Genomic DNA, 20,448 nt, shown 5'->3' with positions numbered 1-20,448 from the left:
ATGGTTCTTTTTTAGGGGAAGAAAGCCCGGGCCAAGACCGCCCATGGCTTTGACTGGGAAGAAGAGAGGCAGCCAGTTCTTCAGCTTCTAACACAGCTGCTCCAGCTGGACATTCGTCACCTGTGGAACCATTCAGTAATTGAAGAGGAGTTTGTCAGGTGGGTGGTTGAGATGGCTCCAGGTAATAGTGAGCTGTGAGGAGGGAAGACCTTGCTGCTAGATATGTCTTCTTTCTGAATATGTCATTTCATGCCTCGAGTCTGTATAACACATAGAAGTATACTCGTCACGCTGAGTTGTTAGGACGTGGATGACAAATGTTAGGAACTGCCATGAATTTCTCATCTTTAATGCCCGTTTATTCATTGATGACAGTATTTACTGACCATCTTCTGGGTGCATGGCTGTATTATGACAGGCACTGGAAACAAAAGTTTCTGCCCTCTTAGAGTTTATTTATAGAGCAGAAGATGATTTTTAAAATAAGTAAAATATATGGTGTGTTTTATAGGTTATTACTGTGGAAACAAGAAAAGAGGGGATGGGGAGTTTGATGGAACAGAGCTGTGATCTTAAATCAGCTATTCAGGCAAGACCTCTTTGAGGTGGTGACATTTGAGCAAAGACCCAGAGAAGCCCATGTGAGCCATGAGAGGATCTGGAGGAATAACAAGGGCAAGGAAAGGAGCAATGGAACAGCAGGTACCAAGACCCCATGGAGGGCGTGTATCTGGTGTGTACAGGTGACAGCAGCAAGGCTGGAGATAGGACAGTGGGGCCGGTGAGAGGGACAGGCTGTGAAGTCCCACAGACAGTGCAGGGGCAACTGTGCAGCTCCTTGGCCCTTTGTGACTTTGGCATCTTCTCAACGTGATGTGGGGCCCTGCTCAAGGATTCCGAGCAGAGCGGCAAGGGATCTGACTTGGGCTTTAACAGCATCATCGCGCTCCGGTTACTGTCATTACTATGAAGGGAAGGAAAGAAAGCAGGAGACCAGTTAGGGGTCTATTGCAGTGACTTGGGCAAGAGATGGTGGGAGTTTAAAGCCAGGAATGGCAATGGAGATGGGGAGAAGTGCATGGATTCTGTACCTGTTTCCTGAAGGTAGAGCTTACAGGTTGAGCTGATGGATGTGTGTGAGGTCTGAGGGAGAGTCAAGGATGAAGCCCCCAGGGTTTGGGCCTAAGCTTTTGGAAGAACAGAGTTGGCAGTCATTGAAATAATGGGGAAGGCTGTGCAGCGTGTTTTCAGGGGTGACAATTAGAAGTTCTGGTTTGCATATAAAGTTTGAGGTGCTTCTCAGACATCCAATCAATGTTGTCCAACTCTGATGTTGAATTCACAAATCTGGAGCATGGGAGAGAAGTCTGAGCTAGGATAGCCATTTGGGAATACAGTGTATCTACATAAATGGTATTTACGGCCCCAAGACTGAATGAGATTACTAAATCAGTAAGCATAGCTAGAGGAGAGCAGAAATCTTTATTGTACCCTGGGGAAGGGAGTCTGGCATCTGGCCAGATGAGAAGTGTGTTTCCAGGAGAATGGCATGGTCAGCTGCAACCAATGCAGCTAAAAGGTTGATCCAGATGAGGACTGGATTAACCATGACAAGTCTTTGATTACTTTCTCCTACCTTTTATAATATATTTGGGTTCTCTGTAGGCATCATAACTAGTTGAAAGACAGAGCACCTATCTAGAGTCAGCAGAGCAACATGGTGTAGAAGGTAATCCATAGAATGAAGAAAGGGGCTCCTGGGTGGCTCAGTCAGTTAAGCATCTGCCTTCAGCTGGGTTCATGATCTCAGGGTCCTGGGAACCAGCTCCGCATCAGGCTCCCTGTTCAAGAGTGGGCTTCTCCCTCTACCTCTGACCCTTCCCTCTACTCATGCTTGCTCTCTCACTCTTTCTCAAATAAATAAAATATATTTAAAAAATAGAATGAAGGGGTGCCTAGGTGGCTCAGTGGGTTAAGCCTCTGCCTTCAGCTCAGGTCATGATCTCGGGGTCCTGGGATCAAGCCCCGAATCGGGCTCTCTGCTCAGCAGGGAGCCTGCTTCCCCCACCTCCCCTCTCTGCCTGCCTCTCTGCCTACTTGTGATCTCTGTCTGTCAAATAAATAAAGTCTTTAAAAAAAAAAAATACAATGAAGAAAGCTAAAAGCGGCTAACTTTGGGGGCAGGAAAGGGAGAATGAATGAAGATGGGCCTCCAGTGGAATGGAATCCACACACCTGACTTCATCATCTCCCTCTCTTCCTTTTCCCAGTTTGGTTACTGGCTGCTGCTACCGCCTCCTGGAGAACCCCACCATTAGTCACCAGAAGAACCGCCCCACCCGGGATGCCATCACGCGCCTGCTCGGTGTTGCCTTGACACGTTATAACCATATGCTCAGTTAAGTTAGCCCTCTGCTTTGCCCCACGTTTCCCATTTTGCCTATAATTTCTCAAATTTAGTACATCCACAGGTGCCACGGTGAAGATCATCCAGATGCTGCAGCACTTTGAACACCTGGCCCCTGTACTGGTGGCAGCTGTGAGCCTGTGGGCAACTGATTATGGAATGAAGAGCATAGTGGGGGAGATTGTAAGGTGACTCTTCTCTAAGTTTCTAATTCTCCTCTTTCTCAGGGGGAAGATACCGAAAGATCGGAAGTTCTCTGTGCACGATAGCTTTCTTAGACATGAGATAGCAGTCTTACCTCCCCTTACTAGGAACTGAATTATCTTGTTTTGGCTGTGTTTGCTTCCCTGCATAGAGAGATCGGGCAGAAGTGTCCCCAGGAGCTGAGTCGGGACCCTGCAGGGGCAAAGGGCTTTGCAGCCTTCCTGACAGAACTAGCAGAACGCATCCCAGCCATCCTGATGTCCAGCGTGTGTGTTTTGCTGGATCATCTGGATGGAGAGGTACGTGGTCCCCCAGGGATCAATTCTTCTGGGGATTTTAAGTCCATTGCTGAAAGGCTGTTTCTTAGAACAAGAAGACGGCTTTCCCTTGAAGTCGGGTTATGTAAGCATAACTCGGTGGCAGTTTCTTCCCACAGAGAAGCAGATAAAGTTATTTGACTAAAGAGCCACTGATTAATCCCCGTTTTAGTATCATTTGGGTTTATCCAGGTCTAATGGAGGGGATGGCAGTTCCACACCTTAGATCTAGTGAGAGTCACTTGGCTGTGATTTGGGGTCCCATCCTCAGGACAAAGCCCCTTCCATTCTTCCTACCATCTAGCTTACACACACTCCAGACAGTGCCACCTCTCCATTCATTCTGCCTGATTGCCTCTCAGACTGATGCAGGGCACTTCTAGGTGAACATCAAGGACAAAAACAGTCTACTCAGTCATCTAATCTAATCTAATTTAACTTCTTGTGCGAGACCCCATTCTCTGGCCCCTGGCCTGGCAAAACCCCAGTCCCTGTTCACCACCTTCTGCAGTGGACTTGCTTGGCACCCTAGGGCTGATTTGTACTTGGCCATGTCTCATTCTTTGTCAGTAACATGTGGGGGGTGGGCAGTGTTTTATTAGTAAGTACCAAAGGCTTTGAGTCCTCCGATGAAGGGTAGGAATGAATGTTTTTCAAATGTGTGTAGATGTGATGAGGCTTATGGGGAAAAAAATATTGGGGGCTCTTGTTTATTTTGTCCCTGCTTTCTCCTCTGAGCAGACACAGCCCCTTCCAGGGGCCTCAGGGATGAATACATAAGCAGCTGACCAGAAAAATTCATAGTGAAGCAAACTTATCCTTAACTTAAGGCCTTGCCACTTCTTTGTGCCTGGACAGGCTCAAGAGTTTGGGGAAGGAGAGTTAGGACTGGAGTGCAGTGCCTCAGACCAATTCTTTTTCCCTCTCTTAGAATTACATGATGCGCAATGCTGTGCTGGCAGCCATGGCAGAGATGGTCCTGCAGGTTCTGAATGGTGATCAGCTGGAAGAAACAGCCCGAGACACCAGAGACCAGTTCTTGGACACCTTGCAAGCCCATGGCCATGACGTCAACTCCTTTGTGCGGAGCCGTGTCTTACAGCTCTTTACCCGAATTGTCCAGCAGAAGGTGACTAACCTTCTGCATGGTAAAAATGTACAGTACTCTGTGTACAGGCCAAAGAACAAAGGAATCCAGTGTCCCACAGTAGAGTCTGGGATTCGGATTGTTACTGGCAGTGATAAAGGTCTTCCTCTACCAAGGACAAGAATGCCTGGCTCCATTTAAGGATTACATTGTATCTTAACCCTACAAAGAGAAACTGTTTTATATCCCATAAAAAAGTTTCTTTAGAATGGGTGGGGAGCTTAGTTAGAGGGTACTTCAAGGTCAACTTGAGCAGAATGGCTGATGTGGGATGTGAGCTCACCCTTCTCTCCCTGCCCCACACAGGCCCTCCCCTTGACACGTTTCCAAGCAGTGGTGGCCCTAGCAGTGGGACGTCTGGCAGACAAGTCGGTGTTAGTATGTAAAAATGCCATTCAGCTGCTGGCCAGTTTTCTTGCCAATAATCCCTTTTCTTGCAAGGTAAGTAAGCTTGACCTACCCAAAAGAGAAGGAATTAAGTGGAAACAGGTATCAAATTCTGTAACTAGTGGCCCTGAAACTCATTTGACCTTTGTAGCTTAGTGACAATGACCTTGCTGGACCACTGCAGAAAGAAACCCAGAAATTACAAGAGATGAGGGCCCAGAGACAAGCTGCAGCTGCTTGTAAGTAGTTCCTGCATAGTGCCCACCCTAGACATGCTGCTCCCTGCCATCAGAAGGTCCAAGGAAAGAGTCTAAGTGAGACTTTCTCCTTCAGCTGCAGTGCTGGACCCAGAGGAGGAGTGGGAAGCCATGCTGCCAGAGTTGAAGGCTACTCTGCAGCAACTGCTAAAGCTTCCCCAGGAAGAAGAGATTCTTGAGGCTATTGCTAAAACAGAAACCAGTGAAGATGTGAAAACACGCATCCACCAGTTGCTTGCCAAGGCTAGTTACAAGTATGCGAAAGATTCTTTAATGTCCTTTTTATGTTTAGAAATAACTTGAGGAATAAGGTTTCTTTAAAATGAACTGTACTTAGGGTATGCTGCCACCAGGTGATGGTAGATGTTTTCATTGTAGTAATGTCCTGAACACCAGATTGATGCAAAAGGCATAGTCTGCAATTTTTTTATTAACTTATAATGTATTATTAGGAATACAGGTCTGTGAATCATCGGGTTTACATATTTCACAGTGCTCACCTTAGCACATACCCTCCCCAATGTCCATCACCTGTCCACCCTCTCCCTAGTAACCCTCAGTTTGTTTCTTGAGATTAATAAGAGTCTCTTAATGGTTTGTCTCCCTCCCTATCTCATCTTGTTTCATTTTTTCCCCTTCCTATTACTGCCTCCTGCCCTGCCTCTCAAATTCCTCATATCAGAGAAATCATGTGATAATTTTCTATCTCTGATTGACTTCTTTTGTTAAGCATGCTTTTGTACTTTTAGGAGTGTTAAAAGAAACTTTACAAACAACTAAATGTAAATGATATTATAATTAAATATGCAAAATCTCTCCATTTGAAGAAGAAAGCCTGTAATTCTAGCTCTATAATTTCAAGTTAGTTTTTTAAACTTCCTGGGCCTCAGTTTCCTTACTTGTAAAATAAGAGATTGATGAGGGACACCTGGCTGGCTCAACTCTTGATCACGGTCATGAGTTTGAGCTCCACATTAGACGTAGGCGTAGAGCTTACTTAAAATCTTTTTAAGATTTTATTTATTTATTTGACAGAGACATAGGGAGAGAGGGAACACAGCGGGGGAAGAGGGAGAAGCAGCCTTCCCACTGAGCAGGGAGCCTGATGTGGGGCTCGATCCCAGAATCCTGGGATCATGACCTGAGAAGGCAGATGCTTAACGACTGAGCCACCCAGGCGCCCCTTAAAAATAAAATCTTTAAAAGATAATTTAGTACATTCACATAGTACAAAATTGAAAATTACAAAAAGGGCATGTATTGTAAAGTCCCTTCTAAACCTATTTCCCAGCCACTTAGTTCTCCTTTTCAAGAAAAGCAACCTTCTGAGTTGATGGCTCATTATTCTAGAGATAACATAGACGTGTAATCAAACATACGTTCTTTTCCTCCCCTTCTAACACAGATGATCGAATTTCTACCCACTGATCTACCAACTGGCTTTTTTTTAATGGATCCATGTAGAGTAGTGTTTTTAATATTTATGCATAAATAGCTGTCTCGTTATTTCTTTTTTTTTTTAACCTCTTTTTTTTTTTTAATTTATTTATTCAACAGAGAGAGAGGGATCACAAGTGGGCAGAAAGGCAGGTGAGGGGGGAAGCAGGCTCCCTGCTGAGCAGAGAGCCTGATGTGGGGCTTGATCCCAGGACCCTGGGATCATGACCTGAGCTGAAGGCAGAGGCTTTAACCCACTGAGCCACCCAGGTGCCCCTTGCCTCATTATTTCTTAATGGCCGCACGGAATCCCATCGTATGGATGTACCATAAATTAATCAGTTGTTGAACATTTATTTTTTCCAAACTTTGACTCAGCAAAGTTTTTAACCAGATGTTAGGAATAAGTTTGTGACCTTTAAAATTTGAAAAGCATCATTTGAGGTTTTTTGAAGTCTGTGAAGTCTTGTCACTTCAGAAATGGGAAAAGTGTTTTGATCTCTACTCTGAGTAGGTACTTCTCTACTTTGTAAGCATGAGAAGTGTTTCTTTTCTTTGGGGCAGTAGGTCTAGCTTCTTGATGGAACCATGAGGTAGGCTCCGTGACAGAAGGTTGCAGTGACACTCTTGTGGGTTCCAAGTTGGTAACAGGTGGATGTTCTTCTAGGCAGGCCATTCTTCTCACTCGAGAAGCCCTGGGCCACTTCCAGGAGTCTGAACCTTTCAGTCACATGGACCCAGAGGACTCAGAGGAGGCCAGGTTCCTGAATCTCCTGGAGACTATTTTCAAAGGTAATTCTTCTCCCTTTTCAGTTAGCAAATAAAACATTTCAGCTAGAATTTGTGGGCCATTGACTTTATCCCAGACGCTGACTGGGCCAGCAGAACCCAGTGCTAAAGGAATCCAGGAACGGCTGGCCGTGGCTCTGCTCTGGAATGGAAGCAGCCTGAGGGCCTCAGATTAATAGTCATACAGTGTGAAAGAGTGTTTCCAAACCACAGAGGACTTTAGAATCTTTATCGAGAAATACCAAGATAATTTAGAGTAGGTTCTAAATGTATACCTTCCCACTGAGGAAACACATCCAATAGCTGTTGGATTGTCCCATATGCCCTTGAGCAACAACCATCCCATAATTCTCTCTTAGGCCCAGCAGCTTCCACACAGGAGAATTCCCAGGGCCCCACAAGGAACACGGGCCCAGAACGGACTGTCTGTGAAGACAAGCCCAGTGCGTCAGAGCCTGGGAAAGCCAGGGAACATGATGAGCTGGTGAAGCAGGAGATGCTGGTGCAGTATCTGCAGGATGCCTATAGCTTCTCTCTGAAGATTACCGAGGCCATCAGCATCATCAGCAAGATGATGTATGAGAATACGACAACGGGTAGGCCAGCCTCCCTCTCTGAAAGGACTGGGTCTTGGGGCTGGAAAAACCAGTCTCATCCATATTTTATTGACGACTGTCTCCTCCTTCAAAAATAAAGGGATTTCTTTATTTTTTTTGGCTGCATGCAGCCCCTTGGAGCATACACATGTTAGCACATACAGTATTTCCCGGGAGGGCCGTCTGGGAGTTGACGTTTTCAGGGAGAATGAGGAAAGCTGCCACTTGAGCGTTGCACACTAAGAAAGCTTCTAGCGCTAAGTACTAAGGGAATTTTGCCAAGCGGTTGGATGACATGTGTCTGTCCTCTCAGTGGTACAGGAGGTGATTGAATTCTTTGTGATGGTGTTCCAATTTGGGGTACCTCAGGCCCTGCTCGGGGTGCGCCGCATGCTGCCTCTTGTCTGGTCTAAGGAGCCTGGTGTCCGGGAAGCTGTGCTTAATGCCTACCGCCAGCTCTACCTAAGCCCCAAGGGGGACTCCGCCAGGTCAGTGTGGTACCTTCACCTTTGTGGATGTTTCTGAGGCCAACCTCTCATAGGACATCTGCACTCCCCTAAAGAAATGGCAGGGAACAGGAGCACAGTTCTAGAAGAGTTCTGAATCCATAGGCCTATAGATCTGGAATGGAGCTCAGGGTGGGAGTGGACTTCTAGTTAAGTCCATTCTCTGTGGTTACACAACGCTGTGTTTGGATAGCCCTAATAACCTGTTTGCCAGGTTCAGACTTAGTTTTTAATGACCTCTATTCTCTGTTCTTCCCACAGAGCCAAGGCCCAGGCTTTGATTCAGAATCTCTCTTTGCTGCTAGTGAATGCCTCAGTTGGGACCATCCAGTGTCTTGAGGAAATTGTAAGTTTCCTTACTTCTTTTTTTTCTTCCTTTCTTTTTCTTTTTTTTTTTTTTTTTTTAAGATTTTATTTATTTATTTGACAGAGAGAGATCACAAGTAGGCAGAGAGAGAGAGAAGGAAGCAGGCTCCCTGCTGAGCAGAGAGCCCGATGCGGGACTCGATCCCAGGACCCTGAGATCATGACCTGAGCCGAAGGCAGCGGCTTAAGCCACTGAGCCACCCGGGCGCCCCTCCTTTCTTTCTTTTAAAGCAATTTATCTATTTAAGTGATCTCTACACCTAGCGTGGGGCTCAAACTCACAACCCCAAGACCAAGTATTGCACATTCCACAGCCAGCCAGGCGCCCCCTTACTTCTGCTTTCTTTATTCATTTAATAAGTATCAGTGGTTACTGTCTGTTCAGCAATATACTCAGCCCCACAAAGTATAAGATTGTGTTCAAGTTCCCAACTTAAAAGGAACCAACAGTGTTTCAAGTAGCCAAAGGATGCAAAACATTTATAGAACGATGTAGCACATAGGTAGTTAGTGCACAAGTAGTGTTTATAGCAGCAATGATAATATAATAACACGTCGTATATGCCAGGCGCTACTCAGCAGTTTGCTCGTACGAACTTGTGTGATCCTCACACAATCCTATGGGGTGATGCTGTTTGTGCGCATTTTACAGTGAGAAGTCTGAGGCACTGAGAGGTTAAGGGACTCAGCTAATTACAGCTGGTTTGTGGGAGAGACTCAGGCAATAAGAGGTCTGGAAAACCCTTTTTTTTTTTCAAAGATTTTATTTATGCATTTGAATCTTTTTTTTTTTTTTTTTTTTTAAGATTTTATTTATTTATTTGTCAGAGAGAAAGCAAGCGAGATCGAGCACAGGCAGACAGAGTGGAAGGCAGAGTCAGAGGGAGAAGCAGGCTCCCTGCGGAGCAAGGAGCCCGATGTGGGACTCGATCCCAGGACGCTGGGATCATGACCTGAGCCGAAGGCAGCTGCTTAACCAACTGAGCCACCCAGGCGTCCCTATTTATGCATTTGGAAGAGAATGAGAGAGATAGCACCAGATGGGGAAGGGTCAGAGGGAGAAGAAGGCTCCCCACTGTGAGCAAGGAGTGTGATGTGGGGACTCGATCCTAGGACTCTAGGATCATGACCTGAGCCAAAGGTAGTTGCTTAGCCAACTGAGCCACACAGGTGCCCCAGGAAAACATACTCTTAACTTGTGTGTTACTCTGACAAGTCCCAAGAGGCAAAGAGAACAGTGTGGGGTAGGTGGTAGGACTTAAGGAGGGTCTTGAGAAGTATGATATAGAGAATTAGAGAAAGGAGAGAAGACAGAGATGGAAAGTCAACAGAGTACAGAAAGTTCCAGAATGAATATCGTGTTCTGGATGGAAATTGTTACCTAGAAAAGATAATAAAGTGGGAGAGTAGGTTGGAACCGAACTGTAAAGGTCCCTGAAGGCCTTTCACGCGTCCTGGACTTTTTCCTTGTTTGCTGCCAGATCTGCTGTTTGGCAGATTAGCATTTGGACTGCGCAGCCTGAAGGTGGAGGTGGTACTGACCACTGGCCTCCACTAGATGGAGCATGATACTGGCCACCTTTCCCTCCTTGGGGGAGATGGGGCTGGGTTTGGGGGACGGGGGTGGCCCTGCTGGCAGACCCTGGCCTGAAGGCTTATAGGCTAGCTCCTGGCCTGGACCCCCTCCGGTGGGCAAAGCAGAGCTACTTCTACAGGGTGAGCAGAGTCATGGCGCAATGGAGTAGGCGTTTGGGAACAGATTGGGGGAGAGGAGGCTGCTGTCAGTGTGCAGCGTTGGAACACTGGACTCAGGGTGGGAGGCAAAGCTATGGAACTGCACCTTTTTTTATTTTTAAGATTTTATTTTTTATTGATTTATTTTACTTTATTTATTTTTAAGACTTTATTTATTTGAGAGGCACCTGGGTGGCTCAGTGGGTTAAGCCTCTGCCTTCAGCTCAGGTCATGATCTCAGGGTCCTGGGATCAAGCCCCGCATTGGGCTCTCTGCTCAGCAGGGAGCCTGCTTCCCCTCTCTCTGCCTGCCGCTCTGCCTGCTTGTGATCTCTCTCTCTCTGTGTCAAATAAATAAATAAAAATTAAGGGGAAAAAAAGGTTTTATTTATTTGAGAGAGAGAGGAGAGAGAGCACACATGAGCGTGGAGCAAGAGAGGGAGAGAGAGAAACAGACTTGAGCGGGGAGCCCAACGTGGGGCCGGATCCCAGGACCCCGAGACCATGACCCGAGCTGAAAGCAGATGCCCAACCAACTGACCCATCCAAGACCCCCAAAACTGAGTCTAAGACAGAGTTTAAAGGAAGAATGGTGGGGGGAGGCACCTGGGTGGCTCAGTTCGTTGGGCATCTGCCTTCATTCAGCTTGGGTCATGATCCCAGGACCCCAGAATTGAGTCCTCATTGGGCTTCCTGATCAGGGCTAAGCCTGCTTCTCCCTCTCCCTCTGCCACACCCCCTGCTTGTGTGTGCACATGTGCATGTTCCCCCCCACCACCACCACATAAGTAAATCTTTTTTAAAAAAATAAAAATTAGGGGTGCCTGGGTGGCTCAGTGGGTTAAAGCCTCTGCCTTTGGCTCGGGTCATGATCCCAGGGTCCTGGGATCAAGCCCCGAGTCGGGCTCTCGCCTCAGCGGGGAGACTGCTTTCTCTCTCTCTCTCTCTCTCTCTCTCTCTGCCTGCCTCTCTGCCTACTTGTGATCTCTGTCTGTCAAATAAATAAATGGAATCTTTAAAAAATAAAAAAATTAAAATTGAAAAAATGGAAGAATAGGTAAGACTACATGGAAAAAAATTAGTTGACCATGAAGTTCTAAATATATGTGACTAAGAGTGCTCTGGGCAAAATGAGAAGGCAAGGAAGGATGAAGCCTTCTGTTTTGCTTATTGAGTTGTGGTAACAGAAATAAGACCTATGAGAAATCTCTCAAATGTGGTCAGAACCACGGATCCGCACAGATCCAAACAAAGTCACTTTCAATACATTGTCTTAACAAATGTAGTTTTGAGGGCATGAGGGTGAAAAAGTGACAGAGCTGTAAGTACCTCCCCAAACCCTGAGATCATGTTCGAGCCTTCCTCCTCCTTCACCATGCCTAAGTGCTGCTTTTACCCACCTCAGATTCTCCGTGTTCTCATCAGAGAAGTGGGCTGAGGACCAGGCAAATCATTATTTTCTGGCCTGAGCCCTTTTTCTTTTCTCTTCAGCTCTGTGAGTTTGTGCAGAAGGATGAACTGAAGCCAGCAGTGACCCAGGTGCTGTGGGAGCGGGCAACCGAGAAGGCCCCCTGCTCTCCTCTGGAGCGCTGCTGCTCTGTCATGCTTCTTGGGATGATGGCACGGTGAGGCTTGGGTCCCCACAGGAGGTAGGGATAAGAGGGCAAGGGAGGGAGGGCTCTGAGAAAGTTCCCTTCCCTTCAATACCGGCAGTCAGGCCCAGCAGCTGTATGTGTGAGCTGGTTACCTCAATGAAGGGTAAAAATAAAAGAGTGCAAGTACCAGCCCCCAAACCCTTCCCCCCGGCCTGCCCAACAGAATTGATGAGATTCATTATAGCAAGAGGGCCTCTGAGGGCTAGCCGTGTCAGAGCCTCTTCTGTAGTGCTCCAGGGCTCTCAGAAAGCCTTGCGCCAAATCTGTTACCTACCCCACCTGGCACTGTCCCCTACAGAGTGCTGTTTCTGACTAGCTTTAACTCAGTGGCTTCATTCCCCTAGAGGAAAACCAGAAATTGTGGGAAGCAACTTAGACACACTGGTGAGCATAGGGCTAGACGAGAAGGTTCCACAGGACTACAGACTGGCCCAGCAGGTGTGCCATGCCATTGCCAACCTCTCTGACAGGAGAAAGGTATGTGGGGTCTCCAAACCCAGGAGAATAGGGATCCTCTTATCCACTTGCAATACATACCCATGTTTTGCCTTTGCTGTTCTCCACAGCCTTCTCTGAGCAAACGTTACCCCCCCTTCCGGCTGCCTCAGGAACACAGGCTCTTCGAGCGACTACGGGAGGTGATCACAAAGGGTGAGCTGTCACAAGGGCCTGGGGCAGAATCAAGTCCCTTGTCTACACTGGGTAACTTCTCCCTTCTCCACTTCAGGCTTTGTCCACCCAGACCCACTCTGGATCCCATTCAAGGAGGAAGCAGTGACCCTCATTTACCAGCTGGCAGAGGGCCCCGAGGTGATCTGTGCCCAGATATTGCAGGGCTGTGCGAAACAGGCCCTGGAGAAGCTGCAAGAGAAGAGCGGCACCCAGGAGGGCCCCAGTGAGTGGGCAGAGGGTCCCCAATGGGCAGCAGCCAGATTCTGCTGCTTTTCTTGTCGGGCCAGAAGCCTTTGCCAACATAGCTTCCTGCCACAGCCCCTGACCTCTCTCATACTGTCCTCTGTCACTTTTGTCACCCAGATCCGCCCTGTGAGCAAGGGGAAGAGCTTTCAGAGCAGGGTTTAAGGGCCCTATGAGACGTGATTTTGTCTTTTTCTCACTGCTTTCCTTCTCCCCTCCTCCAGAGAACACCCCCATGCTCCCCACTTCCCTGCTGATGAACCTGCTGTCCTTGGCGGGCGACGTGGCCCTGCAGCAGCTGGTGCATTTGGAGCAGGCAGTGAGTGGAGAGCTCTGTCGGCGCCGGCTTCTCCGAGAGGAGCAGGAGCAGAAGACGAAGGATCCCAAGGAGAAGGTGAATGAAGAGCCTGGGCGTATGGGTTTGTGTCCCGTGCGTTGCCCAGATTTGTTTCATGGCCTGCGTCATTCGCATAGTCACTTTGCCTCCTGGGGATCCCTGCTTTTCTACCCCTAAATAAAATGAGAAAGATGCTCTGCTCCTTACTGCTGTTACTCTGGGAGACATTAGTGAGAACAAAGACAGAGCAGTCCGTTCACGGTCACCCAGGAAGGGAGGCTTTAAGGAAACACGGCACTGAGTTAGGGACCTTAGCCGGCAGCACAGGCTGCCCCCACAGAGGCTCTCCTTGTCAGGACAAGCACACCCCCGCCCTCCCCTTTCCCATCAGCCTTGGTCACTGGGCCTGCCACCTGACGGGAACTTTGTGTTCTCCACTAGAGGCAGTGATGTCTTGCAAACCAATGAGACACAGAGTCTTGTAGCCGCAGAATAAGGTCTGACCTCTGTGACCTTGAACCACTGTCCACATGACCCATTTGTTGACTGTTCACAGGAAATGACATGATTCTCTGAGGGATGTGTTCAGAGGTGGAGGAATATGCTTTGGCAACTTGAATATAAATGCCATTTGTTCAGTTTTGAATTTGCCAATTCAGATTTGGCAACATGAAAACAAAATACAAAGACCTAGTTCTTTTCCTATTGAATTCAGGAGTCCTCCCTCTGCACAGATGCATTTGAAAGGTGTAGGAGTGAGTGGTTGTGCAGAGCTTGCCTTTCCCCAGATGTGTTCCTGCAAAATAAAAGATAGGCTGGGTGAGGGGATGGGGGATCTCAGGGTTGTGAGTTCTAGCCCCACGGTGGGTATAGAGAGTACTTAAAAATCTATTCATAGGGGCGCCTGGGTGGCTCAGTGGGTTAAGCCTCTGCCTTCAGCTCAGGTCATGATCTCAGGGTCCTGGGATCGAGCCTGCGTTGGGCTCTCTGCTCAGCGGGGAGCCTGCTTCCTCCTCTCCCTCTGCCTGCCTCTCTTCCTACTTGTGATCTCTGTCAAATAAATAAAATCTTAAAAAAAAGAAAAGAAAGAAAGATAGCCTGGGATGAAGATAGATGCTGCCCCGCATGGGCCGTGATGCCTGATTTCTTCCCTCAGCACACCGGCTCTGAGACCGCCCTGGAGGAGGAGATGGGACTGGCGGGTGCTGCTGCTGACGACACGGAGGCAGAGCTCATTCGTGGCATCTGCGAGAAGGAGCTGCTAGATGGTAAGACTGGCCGAGGGGTCTGCTCCCCAGCTGAGATAGCCTGTCCCAAACCGAGAGCTGTCTTCTGACAGGCACACAGGTACTGGCTGCCTTCATTCCACTTCTGCTCAAAGTCTGCAACAACCCTGGCGTCTATAGCAGCCCAGAGCTCTCCGCTGCGGCTTCACTTGCCCTGGGCAAGTTCTGCATGATCAGGTAGGCCCTGGGGAAGGAAGCGCCTGCTCTGAGAGAATGGGGATCGACAGGCTCCCTGATGGTCCTCTCCTGGCCCCCTAGTGCCACTTTCTGTGACTCCCAGCTTCGTCTGCTATTCACCATGCTGGAAAAGTCCTCACTCCCCATTGTCCGCTCTAACCTCATGATTGCTACTGGGGATCTGGCCATCCGCTTCCCCAATCTGGTGGACCCCTGGACACCTCATCTGTATGCTCGGTAAGAGAGCCCTCATGACACTTTCTTTTTCTCTCTCTCTCTCTTTTTTTTAAGATTTTATTTATTTATTTGACAGAGGGAGAGAACAAAGCATGGGGTGTCACAGGCAGAGGGAGAATAAACAGGCTTCCCACTGAGCAGGGAGTCTGATGCAGGGCTTGATCCCAGCCAGGACCCCCAGATCATGATCTAGCCAAGGCGGACGCTTAACTGACTGAGCCACCCAGGCTCTCCCCTCATGAGACTTTAGCAGGCCTTGCCAGCTCCCAGAGGCTGCAGTGTGACCAGTATTAGAATCTTTAAAACTGTATTTGTCTGGTCTTCAGCATTACCCTGAACATCTGCTTGATACCTGACCTGTACAGGCCGTAGCTAAATATGGCCCAAAAGGGATTGGTGCCTCTGTTCAAAGCCTTGGCTACAAGCTTGGCCTCTTTCCCCAATCCCAGTTTTCTAACTTCTTCTAGAATGTCACATTAAGAAGGGGTAATAGAGGGGCGCCTGGGTGGCTCAGTGGTCTGGGTCTCTGCCTTCGGCTCCGGTCATGATCTCAGGGTCCTGGGATCGAGTCCCACATCGAGCTCCCTGCTCAGCGGGGAGTCTGCTTCCCCTCTCTGTCTCCCTCCCTGCCTACTTACGCTCTCTGTCAAATAAATAAAATCTTTCTAAAAAGGGGGGGGGGGGGTAATAATACAGTGATACCTGGCTGGCTCAGTCAGTAGAGCATAAGACTCTTGATCTTGGGGTCATGAGTGTGAGCCCCATATAAGGGGAGAATTTACGTTTAAAAAAAAGAAGTAGGGGCAATTGTTGCTGAGGGCCCTTCCTGCCAGTGTTGGTCCCAGTGAGTTAGGATTTCCTTCCTAGGCTCCGGGACCCAGCTCAGCAGGTGCGGAGAACAGCAGGGCTGGTGATGACCCACCTGATTCTAAAGGACATGGTGAAGGTGAAGGGGCAGGTGAGCGAGATGGCCGTGCTGCTCATCGACCCCGCACCTCAGATCGCTGCCCTGGCCAAGAACTTCTTCAATGAGCTTTCTCACAAGGTGAGAGGCAGCCAGGCAGCAGAGAGCTCACTGCTGAAGGAGCGGGCACAACACTGTCCCTATAACGTGACTCTCTCTCTCCCAGGGCAATGCGATCTATAACCTCCTTCCAGATATCATCAGCCGCCTATCAGACCCTGAGGGAGGGGTGGAGGAAGAGCCTTTCCACACCATCATGAAGTACGTTTGCCTGGGCCCCGGAGCACATTTTTCCTGTAGCTCATCCTTAGGAATCAGACAGACCTGTGTTTGCATTTTGGCTCTGCCACTTTTTAGCTGCGTGGCCTTCAGCAGTAACTTAACCTCTCTGCATCTGCTCCTCCTCTAGCAAATGAGGCCTGGGATGCTGGCCCCTTAGTTCTTGATCGAGTTTCTAACGTGGTAGGCACATAGGCGTCCTCACCGCACGACAAGCTGCTTGTCGTGTTACGAATTTCCATTCTTGATGAACATTTCTCCAGGGGTGGGTGGACCTTTCTCTGAGGGCGCAGGAAGAGGGCAGGAGGAACTGTGAGGCAGGCATGGGCCACGGCCGAAGGGATTCTCTCCCCGGCCAGGAGGGCAACAGAAGGCTGGTGCACGGGGAGGGATGGCTGTCCCTGGGAGGTCACACGTCCACATCTCCCGTTCCTTAGGCAGCTGCTCTCCTACATCACCAAGGACAAGCAGACTGAGAGCCTGGTGGAGAAGCTGTGTCAGCGCTTTCGCACGGCCAGGTAGGCTGCTGCCCCTGGGGTAGCCCCAAGGCCGTGGGAGCCTACTGAGGAAGGATGGGCCTTTACCTCTCTATCCCGCGACTCCCCCCTGCCGTCTGCAGGACCGAGCGGCAGTACCGGGACCTGGCCTACTGTGTGTCACAGCTGCCCCTCACAGAGCGAGGCCTCCGCAAGATGCTGGACAACTTTGACTGCTTTGGGGATAAACTGTCGGATGAGTCCATCTTCAGTGCTTTCTTGTCGGTTGTGGGAAAGCTGCGTCGTGGGGCCAAGCCCGAGGGCAAGGTGAGCCTGGCTGCCGGGCTTGTCCTCTGCATACTGCCCGGCCCGCCTCACCTGCCCCGGGCTGCCCTGCAGCCAATTCTGCAGCACCACCTGAGCCCAGCTCTTTTGTTTCTGCCTCCTGTTTCTTTGTCTTTCTCTCTTTTTTGAAATGGACTTCATTTTTTACAGCAGTTTTAGGTTCAAAGCAAAATTGAGTGGGAGGTATAGAACTCCTCCATATGCCCCCTACCCCCACCCACGCGCACCACCTCCTCCAAGATCAATATCCCCCACCAAAGTGGCACATCTGCGGCAATCGATGAACCTCTGTTGACACATCATTATCACCCAAAGTCCATAGTTTATCTTAAGGGTCACTCTCAGTGTGCATTCTGTGGGTTTGGACAAGAGTAATGTCCTGTGTCCATCATTCTAGTATCCTACAGTGCAGTTTCGCTGTCTAAGAAGTCCTCAGGGCTCTCCCACTCACTCTGTCCCCCCAACCCCCAGCAACCACTGATTTGTTTTACTTTTCCACAGTTGTGCCTTTTCCAGAACATCCTATACTTGCAGTCACGCACTGTGAACCCGTCAGCTTAGGTTCTCTCCTTGATCTGCATTTCAGCTTTCACCGTGTGTTTTCATGACTTTTTTTTCATCATAGAAGTAACTGTGTTTCCAGGCCTGCTCTTCATGTCTTCTTCCCTTCCAGGCTATAATAGATGAATTTGAACAGAAGCTTCGGGTCTGCCACACCAGAGGGTTGGATGCAGTGGAAGACCTTGAGCTTGGCCAAGGGGGTAGCCAGAGGGCCCCATCAGCCAAGAAACCATCCACTGGTATGTGAAGCTGCTCCATGGGTGGAGAGATCCGGCCCTCCTCTGAAAGATTCCTTTTTGCGGACTCTGTCTCTGCCTTTTCTAGTCTCTAAGCGGCACCAGCATCTGGCTTCTGCAGCCTCATCAGACGGTGACTTTGTCACCCCCGAGCCCCGCCGTACCACCCAACGGCATCCAGACACCCGACAGCAAGTTTCAAAAAAGAAACCCAGAATCGTCTTCTCGAGTGATGAGTCCAGTGAGGAAGGTACGATGCTCCCTCCTGGCCTTGGCCCAGAGGGAGCGTAACTTGAGGGGTGAGGCTGGTTCTGATGGGGTCCTGCTGTATAGATTTGTCTCCACCGCCTCGCCCCGAGGTGTCTTCCCCTTGTGCCGTTTGGGTTTTGTTTCTTCTGCGTGGTCTGGAGCCATCCCACTTGTTCCCTGAGATCTACTTTTCACCATCTTTGTGACTCAGCTTTTTCTTATTCCTCCAATCCTCTGAGTAGAGCTTTCAGCAGAGATGACAGAAGATGAGACACCCAAGAAGACTACACCCATCCGCCGAGCACCTCCTCGAAGGCACAGGACCTAAGAGGTCATCTTGCCTGTTCTTATCCCTGCTGGGAAGCTTGTCTTGCTGGGTGACCTAGAAGTCCGTTGCTCTTGTAAAATACTTGTTTGCCTGTCATCTTGTCTTTTTTAACATTTAATGGTCTTTATAATGTAAAGCATTTTTCTTAAACTAGCCCAACTGAACTGAATTGAGCTGCTTTCACCGGATTGTATGTCTCCCAGTCTCCTCATTTCCTAGTGAATAAATATTTTTATATACTTTTAGACTTTCCTAGGCTTGTCTGTTTCATCTTTCATGTTAGTCCAGATGCAAGAGGCAGGGAGAGGATTATCAATTCAAAAAGAGGAGCCCAAAAGTCCTGGGGCCTATCTCAAGATCTGATAAACTCCATGCTTACCCTGGTGCCTCATCTTCCCGTTCTTGACCTCCCCACACTGCACAAGTGACAGGATTGCTGCACGGTGGCGAAGCACGGAGAGTTTAGTCTCCAGGTAGACAGGCTCCACTTGGGGACGGTTTTGCCCTCCCGGGGCCATTTGGCAATGCCTAGAGATTTTTTTGTCATCACAACCTAGATGGGAGGGATGCTCCCTATCGGCATCTAGTGGGGAGAGACCAAGGCTTTTGCTAAATACCGCACAGTAGAAGACAGACCCCACAACAGAATGATTCAGCCCAAAGCGTCAGTCAGTGGTTCCAAGGTAGAGAACCCTTCTCTAGACCCCGGGCTGGACTGCGTGCTCCCCTCCCCCATTTGTGCTCCCCGAGCCTGTCTCTGGGACAGGGGACTGACCTGGTCTCAGGGTTGATGGAAGGTCAGCTCCCCCCCACCATCTGTGCAGACTGCCTACCAAGGCATCACTTTACTGTTCTAGGGTCTGTGGGAAGTCAGCCACATGCGGACACTGCTTTAGCTTGCCCACACCCTCAGCTCCCCAGGTCTGCTCTGCTGAGTCACCTGGACCATTAGGCAGTGAGCCTGCTCTCATGACAACACTGGTGTCTTTGCTGCCATGACAACAGCAGGCTGCATGGGTAATGCTCCATGGGCACCGAGCTCCCTTTTTGGCAGAAGACAGTAATGATAAAGAACGTGTGTGCAGCAAAAGGGAAGATGGGACCTCAGACACATTCTAGGTAGTGTGGGAGCATCGAGTCCAGGGAAAGGGTTAATGGTGCTGGCTGAGCTAGGGCAGAATAGAAGGGTTAGCAGCTGAGTCCCTACCCCAGGCCCCACCAGACCACCTGTGGTGCTTCCCGCCTCCTATCACCATTAGGTGCTTTCTGGCCCTGCTCTTGGGGTTCGTGAAAAGCCTGGGAACCAACCATGCACATGGCTGCCAGACAGACACAGACTTGGCTCTGGGGCCCCAAGGAGGGAGGGCAATCCTGGAAGGGTAGGGACTGCGCGGGGGTGGGGGTGGGGGGTTGCAGTCGGGGTGCAGGAGAGCCTACTCTCTGCCTTTTAAGCAAAGGTTATCACCAGGCCAGGCTAAACTTAGCCACAGGCTCTTCAGCTAGAAAAGGGGGCTGGTCTCAGGTTACGCTGGGCCAGCAAAGAGGCCCCTGGATCCCCAGCCCCCAGCACCTGCTGAAGGGACTTGTCCCTTCCACCCCAATCCCCTCTAAACCCTCAAGCCTTCTGAACGCAGCCTTTCTTCCGTCCAAAGCTGGCAAACCCCGGCGCAGCGGGCCCCAGATGGGGAAGGAGAAGAGATCCCTCCCTCGACCTCGCGTGGGGCTGAGGGCCGGTTCCCACCACGTGCCCAAGACGTCCCAAATTTATCCCTCTTCTGGACTCCTCACCCTTCCCCCAACATCCCGGGGCGCGGGGCTGGGTAGGGGCGTCCCTAGCTCTGGGGCTGGCCGGCACGTCCCAGGATGGGGAGGGACTTCCGCCCTCACGTCCCACTCTCCGGCCGGGGCTGGAAGCGGTGAAAGGGGCACTCTCTCCTGGCTCTGGCTGCACAGCACTCAGGTCTCCCAGGAGCGATTTTGTGGGAGGCCTTCGGCCTCGCGTCCTCCCCCTCCGGCCCAGCCCCGCCTCGGGGAGAGGAACTGGTGCACACAGGGCCTGGTTTGTCCGCCCCAATTACCAGCCCTCCCGGCTGCCCGAGCTTGCGGGACAGCGTGACCTTCAGCGCAGAAACCGCCCCCACTCCTCAGCCATCTCCCGAGCCCTAGTTCTTCTCCAGGACCCCACTGCCCAGTGCCAGTCCAGGCCCCCGGCCCAAGGAGGCCGGGAGCCAGGGCCCGGGGAGGGGGCGGTGGGGGC

General features: G+C 49.9%; 1 protein-coding gene across 3 annotated transcripts in view; it reads left to right on the top strand.

Moving 5' to 3' along the window:
- The window catches only part of NCAPD2 (non-SMC condensin I complex subunit D2), a 30,224-nt gene extending 11,778 nt beyond the window's left edge, over positions 1 to 18,446 (top strand). For all 3 annotated transcript variants that reach the window (XM_059403734.1, XM_059403733.1, XM_059403736.1), the window contains 27 exons: positions 16 to 158; positions 2,271 to 2,398; positions 2,472 to 2,595; positions 2,763 to 2,910; positions 3,860 to 4,057; positions 4,382 to 4,516; positions 4,614 to 4,701; positions 4,796 to 4,973; positions 6,824 to 6,948; positions 7,305 to 7,541; positions 7,855 to 8,029; positions 8,309 to 8,393; positions 11,638 to 11,771; positions 12,146 to 12,278; positions 12,368 to 12,452; positions 12,529 to 12,696; positions 12,941 to 13,110; positions 14,210 to 14,321; positions 14,393 to 14,516; positions 14,598 to 14,753; positions 15,621 to 15,798; positions 15,884 to 15,978; positions 16,434 to 16,514; positions 16,616 to 16,799; positions 17,491 to 17,617; positions 17,703 to 17,864; positions 18,106 to 18,446. In XM_059403734.1, coding sequence (XP_059259717.1) covers positions 16 to 158; positions 2,271 to 2,398; positions 2,472 to 2,595; positions 2,763 to 2,910; positions 3,860 to 4,057; positions 4,382 to 4,516; positions 4,614 to 4,701; positions 4,796 to 4,973; positions 6,824 to 6,948; positions 7,305 to 7,541; positions 7,855 to 8,029; positions 8,309 to 8,393; positions 11,638 to 11,771; positions 12,146 to 12,278; positions 12,368 to 12,452; positions 12,529 to 12,696; positions 12,941 to 13,110; positions 14,210 to 14,321; positions 14,393 to 14,516; positions 14,598 to 14,753; positions 15,621 to 15,798; positions 15,884 to 15,978; positions 16,434 to 16,514; positions 16,616 to 16,799; positions 17,491 to 17,617; positions 17,703 to 17,864; positions 18,106 to 18,191 — 3,759 coding nt within the window. In that variant the 3' untranslated portion in view covers positions 18,192 to 18,446. The remainder of the gene's footprint in view (positions 1 to 15; positions 159 to 2,270; positions 2,399 to 2,471; positions 2,596 to 2,762; positions 2,911 to 3,859; positions 4,058 to 4,381; positions 4,517 to 4,613; positions 4,702 to 4,795; positions 4,974 to 6,823; positions 6,949 to 7,304; positions 7,542 to 7,854; positions 8,030 to 8,308; positions 8,394 to 11,637; positions 11,772 to 12,145; positions 12,279 to 12,367; positions 12,453 to 12,528; positions 12,697 to 12,940; positions 13,111 to 14,209; positions 14,322 to 14,392; positions 14,517 to 14,597; positions 14,754 to 15,620; positions 15,799 to 15,883; positions 15,979 to 16,433; positions 16,515 to 16,615; positions 16,800 to 17,490; positions 17,618 to 17,702; positions 17,865 to 18,105) is intronic.
- Positions 18,447 to 20,448: the final 2,002 nt, after the last annotated feature.

This window comes from Mustela nigripes, chromosome 6 (assembly GCF_022355385.1).
Source record: "Mustela nigripes isolate SB6536 chromosome 6, MUSNIG.SB6536, whole genome shotgun sequence".
NCBI lineage: Eukaryota > Metazoa > Chordata > Mammalia > Carnivora > Mustelidae > Mustela > Mustela nigripes.
This window is presented reverse-complemented; position numbering and strand designations above follow the sequence as displayed.